General features: G+C 45.8%; 2 protein-coding genes across 8 annotated transcripts in view; both read right to left on the bottom strand.

Moving 5' to 3' along the window:
• GTF2IRD2 (GTF2I repeat domain containing 2) overlaps positions 1–23,560 on the bottom strand; it is a 74,918-nt gene that overhangs the window by 29,402 nt on the left and 21,956 nt on the right. For all 7 annotated transcript variants that reach the window (XM_034951445.3, XM_057302715.2, XM_008962658.6 and 4 more), the window contains exons 2-3: positions 11,307–11,410; positions 7,858–7,996 (exon numbers count right to left, since the gene is read on the bottom strand). In XM_034951445.3, the coding sequence (XP_034807336.2) occupies positions 7,858–7,996; positions 11,307–11,405 (238 nt within the window). In that variant the 5' untranslated portion in view covers positions 11,406–11,410. The remainder of the gene's footprint in view (positions 1–7,857; positions 7,997–11,306; positions 11,411–23,560) is intronic.
• On the bottom strand, positions 18,960–21,269 carry LOC117978634 (large ribosomal subunit protein eL6-like). Its single transcript, XM_063605857.1, has one exon. The coding sequence runs from the start codon at positions 19,886–19,888 to the stop codon at positions 19,022–19,024; it is 867 nt and encodes a 288-aa protein (XP_063461927.1). The 5' UTR covers positions 19,889–21,269; the 3' UTR covers positions 18,960–19,021.

Below are 23,560 nucleotides of genomic sequence, written 5' to 3'. Positions count from 1 at the left end.
CTGCACCCAGCCAGAAATTATCTTTATAACAGAAATTTGATTTGCTATACAGTTGAAAAGTGGCAATAATTGTATAGGAAGACTATACCCCTGAACCCATTCAAGACCAGCCCCAGAATCAATTGCTCCTCCAAAAGTTTTAAAACTGATTGTTTTCATCAGTCTAGTCAGAAGAGAGAAACCACATAGTAATTTGAACACAGAAAGGTTTTTTTTTTTTTTTTTTGTATCAATGTAAGGGGCACAAGTATAGTTTTCTTTCTTTCTTCTTTTTTTTTTTTGAGACAGTCTCACTGTGTCACCCAGGCTGGAGTGCAGTGGCGTGTTCTGCACTCACTGCAAGCTCTGCCTCCCGGGTTCACGCCATTCTCCTGCCTCAGCCTCCTGAGTAGCTGGGACTACAGGTGCCTGCCACCACGCCCGGCTAATTTTTTTGTATTTTTTAGTAGAGATGGGGTTTCACCACGTTAGCCAGGATGGTCTCGATCTCCTGACCTCGTGATCCGCCCACCTCGGCCTCCCAAAGTGCTGGGATTACAGGCGTGAGCCACCACACCCCGCCAAGTATAGTTTTCTTGCATGGATATACGGTGTTGTTGGTGAAGTCTGGGGTTTTAGTGTACTCATCACCCAAATAATGTACATTGTACCCATGAAGTAATTTATCATCCCTTACCCACCTCCTGCCTCCCACCCCTGAGTCTCCAGTGTCTGTTATTTCACACTCTATGACCATGCTTTTGTTTGTTTGTTTTGAGACAGAGTCTCACTCTGTCGCCTAGGCTGGAGTGCAGTGGCGCAATCTCAGCTCACAGTAATCTCTGCCTCCTGGGTTCAGGAGATTTTCGTGCCTCAGACTCCCTAGTAACTGGGATTACAGGCACCCGCCATTACACCAGGCTCATTTTTGTATTTTTAGTAGAGACAGGGTTTCATCATGTTGGCCAGGCTGGTCTCGAACTCCTGGCCTCAAGTGATCTGCCCACCTCGGCCTTCCAAAGTGCTGGGATTATAGGAGTGAGCCACTGCACCTAGCCTCACATTCTATGTCCATGTGTACCTATTATTTAGCCCCTCTTGTAAGTTAGGACATGCCGCATTTGCCTTTTTACGTCAAATGATAAAGACAATAGCCCCCAATCCCATCCATGTTGCTGCAAAAGACATCATTTCATTCTTTTTTTTTTTTTTTTTTTGAGAGAGTCTTACTCTGTCGCCTAAGCTGGAGTGCAATGGCATGATCTCGGCTCACTGCAACCTCTGCCTCCCGGGTTCAAGCAATTCTTGTGCCTCAGCCACCCGAGTAGCTGGGATTACAGGCACGCACCACCACGCCCGGCTAACTTTTATATTTTTAGTAGAGACGAGGTTTCGCCATGTTGGCCAGGCTGGTCTAGAACTACTGATCTCAAGTGATCCATCGCCTCGGCCTCCCAAAGTGCTTGGATTATAGGCATGCGCTACCATGCCCGGCCATTTCATTCTTTTTTATGGCTGAATAGTATCCCATAGCGTACGTACCACATTTTCTTTGTCCCGTCATCTGGTGATGGATCTTAGCTTGATTTGCACATCTTTGCTATTGTGAATAGTGCTGTGATAAACGTTCAAGGCAGGTGTCTTTTTGATAGAATGATTTATTTTCCTTTGGGTAGATGCCAAGTAGTGGGCTTGCTGGATTGAATGGGGGTTTATGTTTAGTTCTTTGAGAAATCTCCATACTGTTTTCCATAGAGCTTGTACTAATTTACACCAACAGGTGAAGTTTCCTAGAAGAGTCATCAACTGGTAACATGGGATTAGCTGCTAGAGGGACTGAGGACTCTAAAGAGAACATAAGCAGCAAATTGCAAGAGCATCTGTGACTGCTGGGCTAAGGCAGGGGACCCAGGAGGGAGCAAATCCAGGAATGGGGTGGCTCCCCAGGGCCGAGATCCAGACCTCATTAAACAGGATTTGGTCACGGCCCACTGGATAGTGGGGAAGCCTGTGGGGGTGTCCATGTGGTGGCTGGCAAACAGGGGCCTGCTTTCTGGGGGTGCTGGTGGAAATCACTAGACAGTTACCCTGTGGGTGCCTGCAACACTTTCTGGGCGTTATAAGGAGGATGGCCTCTAGTGTGCTAGTGGAACTCTCTGGAAGCTACCTGGAGGGTGATGCCAAGAGAATTTGCTGGGAAGCCATGCTTTGGGGAACTGGTGGAACTCCCTAAGAAACTGCCTGTGGGTATGGTGCCACTGAAATTCACTGCGAAACCTCCTTCTGGAATTTTCTTTCTTCCTTTTTCCTTTCCCTTTTTTTTTTTTTTTTTTTTTTTGTCTTGCTCTGTCACCCAGGCTGGAGTGCAATGGCACGATCTTGGCTCACTGCAACCTCCACCTCCTGGGTTCAAGTGATTCTCCTGCCTCAGCCTCCCGAGTAGCTGGGATTACAGGTGCATGCCACCACGCCCAGCTAATTTTTGTATTTTTAGTACAGATGGGGTTTCGCCATGTTGGCCAGGCTGGTTTCAAACTCCTGGCCTCAGGTGATCCGCCAGCCTCAGCCTACCAGAGTGCTGGAATTACAGGTGTGAGCCACCACACCCAGCTGATATATATATATTTAAAATAATAATAAAAAAGAAAAAAGGCCAATGTAAAAATGTATATATATATATATGTATTTTGTAGAGACAGGGTCTTGCCATGTTGCCCAGGCAGGTCTCAAATGCCTGGGCTCCAGCGATCCTCCCACCTCAGCCTCCCAAAGTGCTGGGATTACATATGTGAGCCACTGCACCTGGCCCCTTCTGGAATTTTCTGGGACTTCGATAAGACTTGCTGGGAAGCCAGCTGGAGTATTAGTGGAAGTGACTGGGAAGCTGTGTGTGGTGGGGGTGTCACTAAAACTCACTGGAATGAGTGCCACACTGGGTATCCCAAATGCTGTTGGTCATCACAGGCAGGTGAGAGCTCACTGCAACCTCCGCCTCCCGGGTTCAAGCGATTCTCCTGCCTCTCCCTCCCGAGTAGCTGGGATTACAGGCTCCTGCCACCACACACCTGGCTAATTTTTGTATTTTTAGTAGAGACGGGGTTTTCCCATGTTGACCAGGCTGGTCTCGAACTCCCAACCTCAAGTGATCTGCCCGCCTTGGCCTCCCAAAATGCTGGGATTACAGGCATGCCTGGCCCCAAGTGGAATTTATTCCTCAAATACAAGGATGGTTCAACATATTTAAATCAATCAATGTAACATACCACATTGACAGAATAAAGGATAAAAGCCACGTGATCATCTCAATTGCCGCAGAAAAAGCATTTGACAAGATTGAACATCCTTTCATGATAAAAGCACTCTACCAACTAGAAGTGGTAGGAAATGACCAATGTAATAAAGGCCATTTATAAAAAGTCCATGGCTAATATCACTCAGCAATGAAAGACTGATAGCTAAGATCAGAAATAGCAAAGATGGGCCAGGTGCGGTGGCTCACCCCTGTAATCCCAGCACTTTGGGAGGCGGAGGCAGGCAGATCACTTGAGGTCAGGAGTTTGAGACCATGCTGGCCAATGTGGTGAAACCCCACCTCTACTAAAAAAATACAAAAATTAGCCAGGTGTGGTGGCACGCACCTGTAATCCCAGTTATTCAGGAGGCTGAGGCACGAGAATCACTTGAACCTGGGATCTGGAGGCTGCAGTGAGCAGAGATCAAGCCAGTGCACTCCAGCCTGGGCAACAGAGCAAGACTCCATCTCAAAGAAAAAAAAAAAAAAAAGAAATGGCAAAGATGCCCTCTCACCCCACTTCTGTTCAACACAGTTTTGGAAGTCCTAGCCAGAGCAATTAAATTAGGTAAGAAAAAAAAAGGCCTCCAAATTTGAAAGAAAGAAGTAAAATTATCTCTGTTCATAGATGATACATGATTTTGTATGTAGAAAATCCTAAAAATTCCACACAAAAATCTATTCTAACTCCAACATATTCAGCAAAGTTGCAGGATACTACATCAACACACCAAATCAACTGCATTTCTATACAGTAACAATGAACAATCTGCAAAGGAAATAAAACAATTCCATTTACAATAGCATCAAGAAGAATAAAATCCTTAGGGATAGACCTAATCAAGGAAGGGAAAAATCTGTATACTAAAACAATAAAACACTGCTGAAAAAAATTAAAGAAGACAGGCTGGGCGCGGTGGCTCACGCCTATAATCCTATAATCCCAGCACTTTGGGAGGCCAAGGCAGGCAGATCACTTGAGGTTAGGTGTTCAAGATCAGCCTGGGCAACATGGCGAAGCCCCGTCTCTACTAAAAATACAAAAATTAGCTGGGTGTGGTGGTGCATGCCTGTAGTCTCAGCTACTTGGGAAGCTGAGGCAGTAGAATCGCTTGAACCTGGGAGGCAGAGGTTGCAGTGATCCGAGATCAAGCCACTGCACTCCAGCCTGGGCAACAGAGCAAGACTCCGTCTCTCAAAAAAAAAAAAAAAAAAAGAAAGAAAAGAAATTAAAGAAGACACAAACAAATGGAAAGACATCTCATGTTCATGGATTGGCAGGCTTAATATTGCTAAGATATCTGTATTACCAAAAGCCATCTACAGAATTATTGCAATCCCCATCAAAATCTCAAGGGCATTTCTCGTACAAATTAAGAAATCCACTCTAAAATTCACATGGGGCTGGGCGCGGTGGCTCACCCTGTAATCCCAGCACTTTTGGGATGCTGAGGAGGGTGGATCATGAGGTCAGGAATTCAAGACCATCCTGGCCAACATGGTGAAACCCTATCTCAAAATACAAAAAAAAAAAAAAAAATTAGCTGGGCATGGTGGCATGTGCCTGTAATCCCAGCTACTCGGGATGCTGAGGCAGGAGAATGGCTTGAACTGAGGAGGCAGAGGTTGTGGTCAGCCGAGATCTCTCCAGTGCACTCCAGCCTGGGCGATAGAGCAAGATTCTGTCTCAAAAAAAAAAAAAAAAAATTCATATGGAACACCAAGGGACTCTGAATAACAGAAATAATCTTGAAAAAGAGCAAATTTGGAGGTCTCATACTTCCTGATTTCAAAACATATTATAAAGTAATCAAAACAGCATGATACTGGCATAAAGACAAATAGATCTACGGAATAGAGTAGGGAGTCCAGAAATAAACCCTTGACCAAATATTTAGCATGCATGCCAGGTGCAGATCTCAGCTACTTGGGAAGCCAAGACAGGAGGATCACTTGAGCCCAGGAATTTACGACCAGACTGGGTAATATAGCAAAACCCTGTCTCAAAAAAAAAAAAAAAAAGGCTGGGCACGATGACTCACGCCTGTAATCCCAGCACTTTGGGAGCCAGAGGCAGGCGGATCACCTGAGGTCAGGAGTCTAAGACCAGGCTGGACAGCATGGGGAAACCCTGTCTCTACTAAAAAATACAAAAATTAGCTGGGTGTGGTAGCAGATGCCTGTAATCTCAGCTATTTGGGAGGCTGAGGCAGGAGAATGGCTTGAACTCAGAAGGTGGAGGTTTCAGTGAGCCAAGATCATGCCATTGCACTCCAGCCTGTCCGAAAGGGCAAAACTCTGTCTCAAAAAACAAAAACAAAAATGAAAAACCTGCGGCCATAAAAAAGAAAGAAATCATATCCTTTGCAGCAATGTGGAGGCAGCTGGAGGCCATTATCCTATGTAAATTAATGCAGGGACAGAAAACCGAATACCACATGTTCTCACTTGTAAGTGGGAGCCAAACCTTGGGTACACATGGACATAAAGATGGGGATGGGAACAATAGACACTGCTGGCTCCTAGAGGAAAGAGGGAAGTGGGGGCAAGGGTTGCAAAATGAACTATGGGGTACTATGCTCACTACTGTACCCCAAACCACAGCATCACACGATATACCCATGTAACAAATCTACACGTGTGCCCCCCGAATCTAAACTAAAAGTTGACATTATTAAAAGAAAAGAAAATATAAAAAGATTATCACACCAATTTCAGAACAGTTTCATTACAAGATGAATACTAGAGAAAATATTTGCGACAACAAAATTAACATGCAACTATGAATCTCAAAAAAATCTACAAGTAAATTTCAATGATTAGAAATTCAACTGGCATCTGACATTAATGAATTGAGAATACCCTTCTTGTGTATCAATTACATACTGTATTATTTAAAGATGGCTTCATTTTTTAATCTGTCTTCTTGATAGTGGAGACCTTAATTTGGGATCTCGGAAGTAAATTTGAATCAATCTATCACTCAATTCTCCCCTCTCTCATCTCTCTCTCTATCCATTCATCTAATCTATCTATATACATATATATATATATAATTCCTGTCTCCCTTATCTATCTATCCATCCATCTAAGCTATCTACATACATATATATATAATTCCTCTCTCTTATCTATCATCTATCCATTTATCTAATCTGTCTATATACATATGTATATAATTCCTCTCTCTTATTTATCTATCTACCCATCTATCTAATCTACTTATACACACACAGACACACACACACACACTTTATATACCCTCTGCCAATCCATAGAGACCCCTCTCTCTGTACACACACACACACACACACACACACACACACCCTTATACCCTCTGACGAACCTTTCTGATTTTTATCCTTTCATGGTTACAAGGAATATTAAATTGCTATATCAATACTTGGTAAATAACCTACAGTGTTAGAGATTACCACCATAAAAGGTGTAGTTTTTTGTCTGGTTTTGTTTTGTCTTGAGACCGGGTCTCGCTCTATGGTCCAGACTGGAGTGCAGTGGTGTGATCACGGCTCACTGCAGCCTTGACCTCCCGGGCTCAAGAGATCCTCTCACCTGAGCCTCCTGAGTAGCTAAGACTACAGGCGAGTGCCACCACGCCCATCTAATTTTTTTTGTATTTTTTAGTAGAGATGGAGTCTTGCCATGTTGCCCAGCTTGGCCTCAAACTCCTGAGCTCAAGTGATCCATCTGCCTTGGCCTCCCAAAATTTTGGGATTACAGGAGTGAGCCACCGAGCCCGGCAGAAGGTGTAGTTTTTAACACTGCAGAGTAGTTCCTTGACATATGGCCACATATGCTCACTCACACTGGATGCTTGCAGCACACCCTGGCATATTGAAGGCTCTGAAATTGCCATACTAAGAAAAGGAAAAAACGGCCAGGTGCAGTGGCTCACACCTGTAATTCCAGTACTTTGGGAGGCAGAGGTGGGCAGATCACTTGTGGTCAGGAGTTTGAGACCAGCCTGGCCAACAGGGTGAAACCCTTTCTCTACCAAAAATATAAAAATTAGCTGGGCATGGTGGAAGGTGCCTGTAATCCCAGCTACTCGGGAGGCTGAGGCAGGAGAATCGCTTAAACCTGGGAGGCGGAGGTTGCGGTGAGCCAAGATCGCACCACTGCACTCCAGCCTGGGTGACACAGTGAGACTCTGTCTCAAAAAGAAAAAAGAAAAAAGGAAAAAAGGAGTAATTGTATAATGGCTATTAATAGGCAGTAATACACAATAAGCTCTGAAAAAGCTTTTCCCCCTTCCTTTGGAAAGGACTAAAGAGTATTTTGTAAAATGGTGTTTATTTTAGGAATTAAAGATAATTTGTTCTATGTCCTTGAAATTTATTCTAATAAACCAGAGTACCGCTGAGGACCTAGTATAAAATAAAATGACCATTTGTCTTGGACTCTGCAGTGTTAAGCAGTGTTTATTTGGTAAGCTGAATCCAAGAAGATGTGTTAGGATCGTTTCTAGGAGAATGCTTATGATAGCTTAGAAGGAAATACTGTGGAAGTCTTGCCTGCGATCCTTTTGAGATTGGGAATACAAAGGATAAAATTAAAACACCTACAGTATTTTGCAAAATCTTTCTGAAAATCCGTCCTGGCATTAACAAAAGCGCATCCTCTCTCGGTTCCGACGACAAACACGTCTGTTTCGTACACTGCGATGCAGGCCACTTCTGCCTTGGACTTGGCCAGTTCTTTACACTGAAACAGAAACAAAAAGCGATGTATTATCTACAAGGGCAGATCCAAGTTTGTGGGGCCTGGGAGGCCTGATTTAAGAATACAAAATTAGGTAGCAAAAGGAATATTTATTTATTTATTTATTTTTGAGACGGAGTCTCGCTCTGTCACCCAGGCTGGAGTGCAGTGGCGCAATCTCGGCTCACTGCAAGCTCCGCCTCCCGGGTTCATGTCATTCTCCGGCCTCAGCCTCCTGAGTAGCTGGGACTACAGGCGCCTGCAACCACGCCTGGCTAATTTGTGTGTGTGTGTGTGTGTGTGTATTTTTGGTAGAGACGGGGTTTCACCGTGTTAGCCAGGATGGTCTCGATCTCCTGACCTTGTGATCCGCCCACCTTGGCCTCCCAAAGTGCTGGGATTACAGGTGTGAGCCACTGTGCCCGGCCAGGAATATTTATTTAGAATGAGAAAAATCACTGAGAAAGGAAACCAAAAGAAATTTATCAAGCAAACACCATAAACATCATAAAACCCAAAGAACATATTTTTATTGACTGCCTGACATGGATCTTCCAATATGCCTTTTCCCTACATTTTTGGCTGCAGACTTTCTGGTTACCTCTTCATATATACCTTTTTTTTTGAGATGGAGTCTTGCTCTGTCACCCAGGCTGGAGGGCAGTGGTGCGATTTCGCCTCATTACAACCTCCGCCTCAGACTCCCATGTTAGCTGGGATTAAAGGTGCCTGCCAACACACCCAGCTAATATATTTGTATTTTTAGTAAAGACAGGGTTTCACCAAGTTGACCAGACTGGTTTCAACTCCTGACCTCAGGTGATCCACCCTCCTCGGCCTCCCAAAGTGCTGGGATTACAGGCATTGAGTCCCCATGCCCAGCCGAATTTGTTTATTGTTTATCTCCCGAGTAGGATATAAGATCTCTGTAAGGGGGACCTTCTCAGGTCTTGTGACTCCAGTTCCTAGAAGAGGGCCTTGGCTTAGGAAGTGCTTCATGGATATTTGTCAAATGAAAGGAATGTGATCAGTTCTTAAACAATGTCCCTGGGGAAGATATTTCGAGTTTTCTTCAAACAGATCCTAATGCTTTATTATTATTATTATTTGAGAGAGGGTCTTGTTCTGTTACCCAGGCTGAAGTACAGTGGTGCAATCCTAGCTCACTGCAGCCTTGATCTCCTAGGCTGGAGCAATCCTCTTGCCTCAGCTTCTCTAGTAGCTGGGACTATAGGCATGTGTCACCACGCCTGGCTAATTTTTAAAATTTTTTATTTTTCCTTTTTTTTTTTTTTTGAGACGGAGTCTTGCCATGTTGCCCAGGCTGGAGTGCAATGGCGTGACCTCGACTCAGTGCAACCTCTGCCTCCCAGGTTCAAGCGATTCTCCTGCTTCAGCCTCCCAAGTAGCTGGGATTACAGGCATGTGCCACCACTCCTGGCTAATTTTTGGTATCTTTAATAGAGACGAGGTTTCACCATGTTAGCCAGGCTGGTCTCGAACTCCTGACCTTGTGATCTGCCTGCCTCGGCCTCCCAAACTCCCAAAGTGCTGGGATTACAGGTGTGAGCCACCGCGCCCGGCCTAAAAATTTTTTTTAGTAGACAGAAGGTCTTGCTATGTTACCCAGGCTGGTCTCAAAACTCCTGAGCTCAAGTGATCCTCTGGCCTTGGCCTCATGAAGTGGTGGGATTACGGGCATGAGCCACCCTGCCTACCCCTAATGCTTTCTTCTAAAATTAATTCCAACTTTTTTTTTTTTTTTTTTTTAGAGTCAGGGTCTTGTGCTGTGCAGGCTGGAGTGCAGTGTCATGATAGCTCATGATAGCTCACTGCAGACTTGAACTCCTGGGCTCAAGCAATCTTTCCATCTCAGCACCCCAACTAGCTGGAACTATAGCACCATCCCCTCCAGCTAATTTTTTAAAAATAGTCTTGTAGAGACAAGTTCTCACTATGCTGCCCAGGCTGGTCTCCAACTCCTGGCCTCAAGCCATCCTCCCACCTCGACTCCCAAACCGCTGGGATTACAGTCTGACTATGCTAATTTTGATCACTTGAATGAGGTGGTGTCTGTCAGGTTTCTGCACTGTAAAGTTACTGATTTTCCATTTTTAATCAATAAATATCTTCTGATCAGGTACTTTGGAGTTATGTAAATTTCTCATCAAATTTTCACCCACCAGGTAAAGTTTACCTTTTGGATGTAAATAGATATATATAAATAGGCTGTTTACTTTTTTTTTCTTGAGACAGAGTCTCGCTCTGTTGCACAGGCTGGAGTGCAATGGCACAATCTCAGCTCACTACAACCTCCGCCTCCCGGGTTCAAGTGATTCTCGTGTCTCAGCCTCCTGAGTAGCTGGGAATACAGATGCCCGCCACCACGTCCCCCTAATATTTCTATTTTTAGTAGAAATGGGGTTTCACCATATTGGCCAGGCTGGTCTCCAACTCCTGACCTCAAGTCATCCACACACCTTGGCCTCCCAAAGTGCTGGGATTACAGGCGTGAGCCACTGCACCTGGCCTATTTACTTTTGAAATTAGATTTTTAAAATATTCTCAAACATGGTAACAAAGGTTACCATTCATTACATTTCAGATCTGGTCTGGGAAGCTTAAGTTTATATAATTGCATCCATAATGTAATATACAAATACATAAATAATCTGACAAGCCCATTACCCTCTATAAAGGATACCCTTATATAGATGTCAGGCAGGAGGCAAACATCTAAAGTGATACTGAAGCAGCCGGACACGGTGGCTCACGCCTGTAATCCCACCACTTTGGGAGGCCGAGGTGGGCAGATCACCTGAGAGTAAGGAGTTCGAGACCAGCCTGGCCAACGTGGTGAAACCCCCGTCTCTATTAAAAATACAAAAAATAAGCCAGGCGTAGTGGCCGGTGCCTGTAATCCCAGCTACTTGGGAGGCTGAGGCAGGAGAATTGCTTGAACCTGGGAGGCGGAGGTTGCAGTGAGCCGAGATCATGCCACTGCACTCCAGCCTGGGCAGCAGAGCAAGACTCTGTCTCAAAAAAAAACAAAAATTAGCTGCATGTGGTGGCTGGTGCCTATAATCCCAACTACCCGGGAGGCTGAGGCAGGAGAATTGCTTGAACCCTGGAGGCAGAGGTTGCTGTGAGCTGAGATTGCGCCACTGCACTCCAGCCTGGGCGACAGAGTGAGACTCTGTCTTAAAAAAAAAGAAAAGAAAAAAAAGAAAAGGGATACTGAAGTGTTTCATGATTCTGTCATTTCGACAATGATCCATCTATGGAATGTCAGACAAGTGTCAGGCTGTCTCACCATGGATTCGAGGGCAGACACGAGGAATGTCACCACCATCCTGGTCTCTGAGGAGGACTCTTCTTCAATAGGCAGGGTGGACACTGCTACCTGGGCCATGATCCCTGTGCAAGAGAAGCAATAAGAAAGTGGCAAAAATTCAGAGTCTGAAACCCACATTTAGAGATGTGAGGGTGCTCACCAAAGATCTAGTTCAAACTTTCCTCTCGAGATGAAGAAACTGAAATTTAAAGGCATTTAGTGACTTGCCCATGAGCTCCTGAATAGTAATGCTAACTTATTTTATTTTATTTTGTTTTATTTTATTTTATTTTATTTTGAAACAGGATCTTGCTCTGTCACCCAGGCTGGAGTGCAGTGGCGCAATCACAGCTTACTGTAACCTCTGCCCCCTGGATTCAATCAGTCCTCCCATCTCAGCCTCCCCAGCAGCTGGGACTACAGGTGAGCGCCACCACGCCTGGCTGATTTTTGTATTTTTTGTAAAGATGGGGTTTCGCCATGTTACCTAGGCTGGTCTCAAACTCCTGAGCTCAAGCAATCTGCCTTCCTTGGCCTCCCAGAGTGCTGGGATTATAGGTGTGAGCCACCACACCCAACCCTGCTAACTCTCTTTCTTTTTTTTTTTTTTTTGAGACTGAGTTTCACTCTTGTTGCCCAGGCTGGTGCAATGGCACGATCTCAGCTCACTGCAACCTCCACCTCCTGGGTTCAAGTGATTCTCCTGCCTCAGTCTCCCAAGTAGCTGGGATTACAGGTGTCTGCCACCACGCCCAGCAAATTTTTGTATTTTTAGTGGAGACGAGGTTTTGCCATGTTGGCCAGGCTGGTCTCGAACTCCTGACCTGAGGCGATCCGTCCGCCTTGGCCTCCCAAAGTGCTGGGATTACAGGCGTAAGCCACTGTGCCCAGTCAACTTTCTTTTTTAGAAACTATTTATTTATTTAGACACAGGGTCTTGCTCTGTCACTCAGGCTGGAGTGCAGTGGGGCAATCTCAACTCACTGTAGGGTCCGAAGCAGCTGGGACTACAAGCACACTCCAGCAAACCTGGATTTTTTTTTTTTTTTTTTTTGTAGAAACAGGGTTTTGCCATGTTGCCCATACTGGTCTTGAACTCCTGGTCTCAAGTGATCCACCTGCCTCGGCTTCCCAAAGTGCTGGGATTATAGGCATGAGCCACCATGCCCAGCCCTTTTTTCTGGAACAGAGTCTTGCTCTGTCGCCCAGGCTGGAGTGCAATGGTGCGATCTTGGCTCACTGCAACCTCTGCCTCCCAGGTTCAAGCGATTCTCCTGCCTCAGTCTCCCAAGTAGCTGGGAGTATAGGCTCCCACCACCACGCCTGGTTAATTTTTGTATTTTTAGTAGAGATGGGGTTTCACCATGTTGGACCAGGCCAGTCTCGAATTGCTGACCTCAAGTGATCCACTTGCCTAGGCCTCCCAAAATGCTGTGATTACAGGCGTGAGCCACTGCACCCAGTCTTTTTTTTTTTTTTTTTTTTTAAGACAGAGTCTCATTCTGTCGCCCAGGCTGGAGTGCAGTGGCACGATCTCCGCTCACGGCAAGCTCCACCTCCCAGGTTCACGCCATTCTCCTGCCTCAGCCTCCCAAGTAGCTGGGACTACAGGCGCCTGCCACCACGCCTGGCTATTTTTTTGTATTTTTAATAGAGACGGGGTTTCACCATGTTAGCCAGGATGGTCTCGATCTCCTGACCTCGTGATCTGCCCGCCGCGGCCTCCCAAAGTGCTGGGATTACAGGCGTGAGCCACCTCGCCCGGCCCGCACCCAGCCTTTTACATTTATTTTTATGCTAACTTTATAGAATATATTTTCCACTAAACCTACACATGGCCTCCCCGTAAAACAAACTCAGGTATTATGTGAGAGGAGCATGCTGTTTCCCAGATGAGGAGAGGCGGATTTGTACCTTATTGATCCCATGATGTTTAGTCAGATTTCAGCATGGTTGTGACAGCTACCACACTATGTCACTTACACATAGAAAGGATATAATGGGTTTGTGTGCTAAAGATAGGAAGAGAAAATTCCTTTTTTCCCACTTCCCTTCGGACTTCTGTCTCCTAAAAGCTCACTCTAAATTTTGCCAAGATTTTTTTTTTTTTTAGCTTTTTGTTTGTTTTGTTTTCAGAGACAGGATCTCACTCTGTCACCCAGTCTGGAGTGCAGTGGCACAATCATGGCTCACTGCATCCTCCAACTCTCAGGCTCAAGTGATCTTCCTGCCTCACCCTCCCGTGTAGCCCCAGCTATGTTTTGCATATGGGACTGCAGCCATGTATTACCAGGCTCAGCTAATTTTTTAACATTTTTTTGTAAAGATGGGGTCTTGCTCTATCGCCGAGGCTGATCTCAAATTCCTGGGCTTAAGCCATCCTCCTGTGTCGGCCTCCTTAAGTGCCGGGATGACAGGCATGAGCTACTGTGCCTGGCTGATACATTTTGCCAAGCTCTAAATGAAGTTAGCTTTAAGAAATTTCTTTGAAAAAAATTCTCTGAAATCTTAAAAACAACTTTTTGAAATGGAACATGCAAATTAAGTACCTGTCAGCTACCATCATATCCCTCCAATATTTGGCTTAATTCTATTTGTAAGCAAAAGATAAACAGATCAACATGAGTGTGCATGCGGAAGGAAGACAGAAGATTTTTCTATTGAGTTTCACTCTTGTCGCCCAGGCTGGAGTGAAGCGGTGTGATCTCTGCTCACTGCAACCTCTGCCTCCTGGGTTCAAGCGATTCTCCTGCCTCAGCCTCCCAAGTAGCTGGGATTACAGGCAGGCGCCACCATGCTCAGCTAATTTTTGTATTTTTAGTAGAGATGGGGTTTCATCATATTGGTCAGGCTGGTCTCAAACTCCTGACCTCAGGTGATCTGCCCGCCTCAGCCTCCCAAAGTGCTGGGATTACAGGCGTGAGCCACTGAGCCCGACCAAAACTGAAGATTTAAGGGAGCTAAGTGTGGAGGTCACATGCGGTTATTTGGAAATATTCACAAAGGTCTCTTTCAGATCACGTGGTTTGATTTCTTGCCCACTTGAATGTGGTGCGGCCACATGACTTTCGTGGACTGAGGATGTCAGGGAAGTAACTTCATTTTGCCACACTCTCTCTTCCTCCTCGGTGGTCACTGGGAACTTTCCATATGGAACCACCACAGCAGCCTGGGTTCCAGATTGCAGACAACGTGAAACAGACTCACAGCCAACGCATAACAGACTTTTAGTGCAACCAAGAAATAAGTCTTTGCTCCTTTAATCCTCCAAAGTCTGGTGTCGTTTGCAACCACAGCACACCCTAGCCAGTCTGGACAGTTACAGAAGGTTGAAAAGAAATTCTAAAAATGCAACTATCTACCAAAATTCTTTGAAGACACTCGAGGATCCCTTAGAGTTATCATCTTTCTGAGAACATTAGCTATGCTGAACCAGTAGGATGCAAATTGTTATCGTTAAAAATTTTTATAAATCTCTATATCTCTATTATTATTAAACAGAATGGTAGGGGGAAGGGAGGGATAGGGAAAGATTTGGTTGTTTGTTTGTTTGTTTTTTGAGGTGGAATATCACTCTGTCACACAGGCTAGAGTGCAGTGGCACGATCTCAGCTCATTGCAAACTCTGCCTCCTGGGTTCAAGCGATTCTCCTGCCTCAACCTCCCGAGTAGTTGGGATTGCAGGCGTGAGCCACCACACCCAGCTAATTTTTGTATTTTTGGTGGAGACGGGGTTACACCATGTTGGCCAGGCTGGTCTCGAACCCTTGACCTCAAGTGATCCGCCCGCCTCGGCCTCCTAAAGTGCTGGGATTACAGGTGAGAGCCACCATGCCTGGTCTGTTTTTTTTTTTTTTTTTTTTTTGAGACAGCATCTTGCTCTGTCACCCAGGTTGGAGTGTTACCACAGTTCAGTGTAGCCTCGACCTTCTGGGCTCAGTTGATCCTCCCATTTCAGCCCCCGGGTGGCTGGGACTACAGGTGCATGCCACCACACCTGGCTAACTTTTGCATTTTAGTAGAGACGGGGTTTCACTATGTTACCCAGACTGGTCTCCAACTCCTGGGCTCAAGCGATCTTCCTGCTTCTGCCTCCCACAGTGCTGGGATTACAGGTGTGAGCTACCGCGCCCAGCCAGTATTGTTTTTCATAGCAAAGACTCTGTTCTGGCAACAGAGCTGGAGTCAGAAAAAGCAGCCCCAATTGCCTCTCCGCTTTTTGGCTAAGATGAAGAGTAGCAAAAGCGGCATCCAGCCATGAGACGCGTAGGTCCTAGAAAGTCTTTTCTTGAGCATTCTAGATTCCACTCACCAAGCAAATGCACATCAAAGAATATGTAACGGCAAAGGCGTGTTAAGTTCCCATTCACCAGAACACTCCCTTAGATCATGCTCCATCCTGATTCTTTTGGAAGCTCAGAGAATTTCCATTCGTATCTTTATTTTGTCTTTAGCATCCCCAGGAGAGAAAAGGGCGTAGAAGTATTCTCATTTTACAACTTAGCAAGTTGTCCAAGCAAAGCTAGAACATACACCAGGACAATTTTTGCCTAGTGCTATTTCCACTTCTTCACACCTTCAATTGCCATTGATCTATGATGTCATCACACTCAATGTGTATTAAGAAATGGTGCCGGCGTGGTGGCTCACGCCTATAATCCCAACACTTTTGGAGGCTGAGGTGAGCGGATCACTTGAGGTCAGGAGTTCGAGACCAGCCTGGCCAACATGGTGAGACCCCCCCTTCTCTACTAAAAATTAGCTGGGCATGGTGGCAGACACCTGTAATCCCAGCTACTCCGGAGGCTGAGGCAGGAGAATTGCTTGAACCCAGGAGGCGGAGGTTGCAGTGAGCCAAGATTGTGCCACTGCCCTCCAGGTGGGGCAACAGAGTAAGATTCCGTCTAAAAAAAAAAAAAAGGGAGATGCCACAGCAACAGCCCAAGGGGCACCCCTGGTGATGAAGGTCCTATGTCTTTTTTTTTTTTTTTTTTTTTGAGACGGAGTCTCGCTCTGTCGCCCAGACTGGAGTTCATGATCTCTGCGCACTGCGCCCAGTGGCATGATCTCTGCGCACTGCAAGCTCTGCCTCCCGGGTTCACGCCATTCTCTTGCCTCAGCCTCCCGAGTAGCTGGGACTATAGGCGTGTGCCACCATACCCGGCTAATTTTTTGTATTTTTAGTAGAGACGGGGTTTCACCATGTTAGCCAGGATGGTCTCGATCTCCTGACCTCGTGATCTGCCCACCTCGGCCTCCCAAAGTGCTGGGATTACAGGCGTGAGCCACCGTACCCGGCCGGTCCTATGTCTTTATCATAACTTTCAGGGCATGCAGCAAGCCCTGCAGGATGGAAGGCACCCCGGGGACGGCGACCCACGGGCCTTCTCTGTGCTTCCTGCTCTCTGGAAATGGGTGCATCCGGGTCACATCAGAAGTTCACTGTTCTTTGCTTGTCCCGAGGTTCCTTCCTGGGACAGTCCTTAGTTGAGACTATTCATGGAGCCTTCCCTGCACCCTTCACTTGGGGACGGCTCCATCTCTTCTCTCCTCTTCCCAGAAAGAAACTGCCATCAGGAGGTGGCATTAATTAACAACGAACACCAGAGGAGGCATCGGGCCAGGCAGGTGACGCCAGCTTAGGAAGCACCTGATGCACTGGTCCCCACGGGACCACACGCCAGGAGAGCCGCGGGCTGTACTCAGGCATCTTGTCTATTGAAGAAGATACTAAATCAACTGCTTATTTATTTATTTTTATATGTATTTTTTGAGACAAGGTCTTACTCTGTCACCCAGGCTGGAGTGCAGTGGTGCGATCTCAGCTCACTGCAACCTCTACCTCCCAGGTTCAAGCAATTCTCCTGCCTCAGCCTCCCGAGTAGCCGGGATTATAGGCACCCGCCACCGGGCCCAGCTAAGTTTTCTATTTTTTAGTAGAGACGGGGTTTCACCATGTTGGCCAGGCCGGTCTTGAACTCCTAACCTCAGTTGATCCACACGCCTCAGCCTCCCAGAGTGCTGGGACTACAGGCGTGAGCCACCATGCCCAGCCTTATTTTATATATATATATATATATATTTTTTTTTTTTTTTTGACATGGAGTCTCACTGTTGCCCAGGCTGGAGTGAAATGGCATGATCTTGGCTCACTGCAACCCCTGCCTCTGGGGTTCAAGCAGTTCTTCTGCCTCAGCCTCCCAAGTAGCTGGGATTACAGGCAGCTACCACCATGGCCGGCTAATTTTTTGTGTTTTTAGTAGAGATGGGGTTTCATCATGTTGGCCAGGCTGGTCTCGAACTCCCGACCTCAAGTGATCTACCTGCCTTGGCCTCCCAAAGCCCTGTGATTACAGCCATGAACCACTGAGCCTGGTCAGCTTTTTTATTTCTAAGAGTCAGAGTCTCACAATGTCACCCAGGCTGGAGTGCAGTGGCTCGATCATGGCTCCCTGCAGCCTCCAACTCCTGGACTCAAGCCATCCTTCCCCCTCATCCACACTGGGATTACAGCTGTGAGCCACTACACCTGGCTCAATCAACTATTTCCTATGAATGTTTCACTTCTGACCTTTTATGAATCCCCTCAACTTAAAATCCAAAGGAGTCACATATTATGTAATTCCATTCATATTAAATTTCTAGAATAGGGAAATCTATAGGAACTGAGAATAGATTAGTGGTTATTTCAGGTTGATAGCTAAAGGGTAAAAGGCTTCAGAGTGATGAAAATGTTCAAAAATTGACTGTGATGGCCGGGCACAGTGGCTCACGCCTGTAATCCCAGCACTTTGGGAGGCCGAGGCGGACGGATCACGAGGTCAAGAGATCGAGACCATCCTGGCCAACTTGGTGAAACCTTGTCTCTACTAAAAATACAAAAATTAGCCGGGCATGGTGGCGCACGCCTGTAGTCCCAGCTACTCGGGAGGCTGAGGCAGGAGAATCTCTTGAACCCGGGAGGCGGAGGTTGCAGTGAGCTGAGATCCCACCATTGCACTCCAGCCTGGGCAACAGAGTGAGACTCCGTCTCACAAAAAAACAAAACAAAACAAAAATTGACTGTGATGATAGTTGTACAACTCTGTGAATATATTTTAAGAAACCACTGAACAGTACACTTTATTTTTTTTAATTTTCTTTTTTTTTTTTTTGAGATGGGGTCTTGCTCTGTCTCCCAGGCTGGAGTGCAGTGGCACAATCACAGTTCACTGCAACCTCTGCCTTCTGGGTTCAAGCGATTCTCCTGCCTCAGCCTCCTGAGTAGCTAGGATTACAGGCGTGCACCACCATGCCCAGCTAATTTTTTGTATTTGTAGTAGAGATGGGGTTTTGCCATGTTGCCCAGGCTGGTCTTAAACTCCTGACCTCAGGTGATCCACCCTCCTTGGCCTCCCAAAGTGCTGGGATTATAGGTGTGAGGCACTATGCCCACCCCTATTTTTTAAATTTTTATTTATTTTTTCTGACAGGGTCTCATTCTGTCACCCAGGCTGAAGTGCAGTGCCATGATCATAGTTGGAGTGCAGTGGTGTAATCACTGTAGCCTTGACCTCCTGGGCTCAAGCAATGCTCCTGCCTCAGCCTCCAGAGTAGCTAAGATGACAGGCATGTGCCACGACACTCAGCTAATTTTCTATTTTTTTTTTTTTTTTTTTTTTGTAGTCAGCTATTTAATTAGGTTCTTAAGACATTTAGAACACCAATTTGTGAGGATAAATTCCATTCGTCAGAGCAAACACAGATTGCAGGTAGCCCTGGAGCTGAGGAATAGCTTTGATTTTTGGTAAAATCTGTGAGTCCACAGCTTTCTGATCAATCTTGCGCTGCTCCGTAATCTCATATTTCTCTTTTTCTGTGTCGAAGATCTCACCTTCCTGGTGTCTGGGCTTCCGCAGCTTCTTCTTCTTGAAGTAAGCATCAGTAAGATGTTTTGGGATTTTTACATTGCTGATATCGATTTTGGTTGAGGTGGCAATGACAAATTTCTGGTGTGTTCTTCGTAGAGGAACTCGATTGAGGACCAGAGGTCCAGTCACAAGTAATAAGCCACTAGCCAGCTGCTTCAGGAAAACCACCCTCTTGCCCCTGTGGCGTCCAGTGAGGATGATCAGAATGGTCCCGGGGGTAATGCTGGCTCGCAGTTTTCTCACGTGCTGACTGAAGGGTTTTTTGCCATGGCTCAACAGCTTTCGAGGCACATCTTCAGTAGGATAATATCTAGGCATTTTGCGAAGTTTAACCACCCGGGTACCGCCGTTCTTGTCACCACCAACTGGTTTTGTAACAGTTGCAAGAACCTTCTCCTTCTTTTTCTTTTCAACCTTGGATTTAGCGGCTGAGTACTTCCTCTTGTACATGGCCTTTCTGGAATACATGGCAGATCGGGAATACCTGCCAATTCCTCTGACAAGGACAGGGTTGCGGCTGCAATGGGGCTTCCCCTTCTTGGGCTTTTTAGCTTTGAGGTTACCCTTTTTCACCTTGCCACCAGCATCAACCTTCTTGGCTTCGGGTTTCTTCTCTTTAGTATCTGGCTTCTCAACTTTTTCACCCGCCATCTTGCAAGATGGGAAAGAGCCTAATTTTCTATTTTTGTAGAGAGGTCTCACTATGTTGCCCACGCTGGTCTCAAACTCCTGGGCTCAAACGATCCTTCCACCTCAGCCTCCCAGAGTGTTGGGATTACAGGCATGAGCCTCCGTGTACAGCCTGAACTGTACACTTCAAATGGGTGAACTGTATATGAATTGTATCTCAATAAAACAGTTTTTATCATATTTATTTATTTGTTTTTGAGATGGAGTCTCACTCTGTCGCCCAGGCTGGAATGCAGTGGCACGATCTCAGCTCACTGCAACCTCTGCCTTCTGGGTTCAAGCAATTCTCCTGCCTCAGCCTCCCAAGTAGCTGAGATTACAGGCTTGGGTCACCATGCCTGGCTAATTTTTTGTATTTTTAGTAGACACAGGGTTTCATCACGTTGGCCAGGCCAGTCTCAAACTCCTGACCTCAAGTGATCTGGCCTCCTTGGCCTCCCAAAGTGGTGGGTGACAGGCATGAGCCACCGCGCCCAGCTAAAGAGATTTTTAAAAATCAAATAAAATCAAAGAGAGGTTGGATGGAAAAAAAGAAAATTAACATGTACTGAACTACACTCTATGCGCCGATCCTTTTACGATCACCCAATTTAAAACCTACACACCCTCCAAGGGAAATATTATTTTCCGTGAAAGGACACAGAGAGCATGGGAGCCTGCTGGTGGGTGTGCAGATGGTTTAAGGAATGGCAGAGGCTGCAACCGCAGTGGAGGAGCAGAAAGGCAAACAGAAGAAAGGCCCCATGAGGGGAAAATAAGATGGGTGACCACATGTCCCAGGTGGGACAGTCCTAGTCCACGCCCGCCCTGCCAGTGAAATTATTAACAATGCTCCCTTCATTCTCAAGTGCCTGGAAAATGAATTATAAGATATTTATGTATGGGTTGTTGTGTGTGAAATGCACACACAAAATTACTAGAATCATGGCACCCCGCGTCCTTAAAACAACCTCCAAACTCAGAGAGGTCTCTCCCTGACGCCGACCAAAAGGCAATCAAAACACTGATCTCTTAACTCAATGCTTAAGTCTGCGTACTTTATTTAGCATGAAGAAAAATGGTCAAAACAATCATGCAATCCATTTCCTGTGAAATAAAAAAAAAAAAGTTTTAAATAAAAATTCTTCTTTTTTTTTTTTGAGATGGAGTTTTGCTCTTGCTGCAAAGGCTGGAGTGCAGTGGCTTGATCTTGGCTCACTGCAACCTCCGCCTCCCGGGTTCAAGCGATTCTGCTGCCTCAGCCTCCTGAGTAGCTGGGACTACAGGCCCGTGCCACCATGCCCAGCTAATTCTTTGTATTTTTAGTAGAGACAGGGTTTCACCGTGTTAGCCAGGATGGTCTTAATATCCTAACCTTGTGATCCACCCGCCTTGGTCACCCAAAGTGCTGGGATTACAGGCGTGAGCCACCACTCCTGGCATGCCCAGCTAATTTTTGTACTTTTAGTAGAGACGAGGTTTCCCCATATTGGTCATGCTGGTCTTGAACCCCTGACCTCAGGTGATCCACCTGCCTCAGCCTCCCAAAGTGCTGGGATTACAGGCATGATCTACCACGCCTGGCTGAAAATTCTTTTACCTGATGTAAACTAGACTAGATGAGGATTATGTTTTATTTATTTATTTATTTATTTATTTATTTATTTATTTATTTTGAGACGGAGTCTCGCTCTGTTGCCCAGGCTGGAGTGCAATGGCGTGATCTCAGCTCACTACAATCTCCACCTCCCTGGTCAAGCGACTATCCTGCCTCAGCCTCCTGAGTAGTTGGGACTACAGGCGCCCGCCACCATGCCCAACTAATTTTTGTATTTTTAGTAGAGATGGGATTTTGCCATGTTGGCCAGGCTGGTCTCGATCTCTTGACCTCCTGATTCACCCGCCTCAGCCTCCCAAAGTGCTGGGATCACAGGCGTTAGCCACCGTGCCTGGCCGATTTTTTTTTTTTTCTTTTTTGAGACAAGGTCTCACTCTGTCACCCAGGCTGGAGTGCAGTGGTGCACTCTCAGCTCACTGCAACTTCCCCATCCTGAGCTCAAGCAATCCTCGTGCCTCAGCCTCCTGAGTAGCTGGGACCACAGGCACGTGCCATCATGCCCAGCTCATTTTCTGCATTTTTTTTTTTAATAGGAGGTTTCACCATGTTGCCCAGGCTGGTCTCAAACTCCTGACCTCAGGTGATCTGCCACCTTGGTCTCCCAAAGTGTTGGGATTACAGGTGTCAGTCACCTGCCTGGCCCCTGTGAATTCTGACATATATAAAGTTACATAGGTAAAATTAAGGTATAAAACAGTTCTGTCATCCCCAGAATATTATACCACAATAATCCCTAAACAAGCTCTGATGTCAAAAGTCTGCTTTTTTACAAAAAAGAAAATAAAAATAAAAACACAAACAAAAATAGAAATAAAAAAATTGAAAAAACCGAAGAATAAAATAATAGGCAGGATGATACCAGGTGGAATTCAAAAAAAGATACTATCAGTTGGCGTCAACTATGCTACCAGTAATCATTTAAAAAACAAGTGTTTCATAATAATTATTATCATTTTTTTGAGGCAGGGTCTCACTCCGTCACCCAGGCTGGAATGCAGTGGCGCAATCACAGCTCACTGCAGCCTCTGCCTCCCTGGGCTCGGATGATCTTCCCACCTCAGCCTCCTGAGTAGCTGGAATACCAGGCATGCGCCACCATGTTCAGCTAATTTTTGTATTTTTTGTAGAGACGCGGTTTCGCCATGTTGCCCAGGCTGGTCTCGAACTCCTGGGCTTAAGTGATCTGCCTGCCTCATCCTCCCAAAGTGCTGGGATTACAGGTGTGAGCCACCGCGCTGGGCTGAGTGTTTCATAATTATTGTGCTTTCTTTGCATTTTGTACATAACAACAAATGGAGGCAGGAATGTTGTCTTTTATATTTTATGATTTGGAACACAGCATGCATTAATAGAAAATTGAAAATAATGAAACATGACTATAAGCCAACACTGTGTTTCCTGTCCCAAGTACATTTTCCTGAGAAAATTTCACTGCACTCTAATAAAGCTCAAAAATCCTTCACCATAAGAACTTGTACCACAGAATAAAATCTCCCAAAGCCGATATAGTTATTAACCATTTTTTTACTCACATCTGAAGTGCCAGCACCATTTACTGAGATCACAGATTTTTACATAGTACTTAACTTTTTGCTCTTTTATTTTGAGATGGAGTCTTGCTCTGTGGCTCAGGCTGGAGCGCAGTGGTGCAATCTCAGCTCACTGCAACCTCTGCCTCCCGAGTAGTTGAAATTACAGGTGCGTGCCACCACATCTGGCTAATTTTTGTATTTTTAGTAGAGACTGGGTTTCACCATGTTGGCCAGGCTGGTCTCGAACTCCTGACCTAAGGTGATCCGCCCCGCTCAGCCTCCCAAAGTGCTGGGATTACAGGCATGAGCCACCGTGCCTGGCCCTTTTTGCTCTTTTAAAACTGTAGATGTAAACTCCAAAAACTTCCAAATCTCATGTTGTCTTCCCAGCAATGCTAGAGGCATTTCTGTCCTTCTAGTGTAATATTTTACTAACGAAAAGCAAATACCTAGAACAATCTCCAGCCTACAGGTCAAATCCAGACCGCAGCCTAGTTTTGTAAA

The sequence above is a fragment of the Pan paniscus genome, chromosome 6, assembly GCF_029289425.2.
Source record: "Pan paniscus chromosome 6, NHGRI_mPanPan1-v2.0_pri, whole genome shotgun sequence".
NCBI lineage: Eukaryota > Metazoa > Chordata > Mammalia > Primates > Hominidae > Pan > Pan paniscus.
The sequence above is the reverse complement of the archived record's forward strand: the minus strand, read 5'-3'. Positions and strand labels throughout refer to the sequence as shown.

What these genes read in the sequence shown, in the direction of transcription:
- LOC117978634 (XM_063605857.1), bottom strand. Translation starts at nt 19,888, where the DNA reads ATGGCGGGTGAAAAAGTTGAGAAGCCAGATACTAAAGAGAAGAAACCC.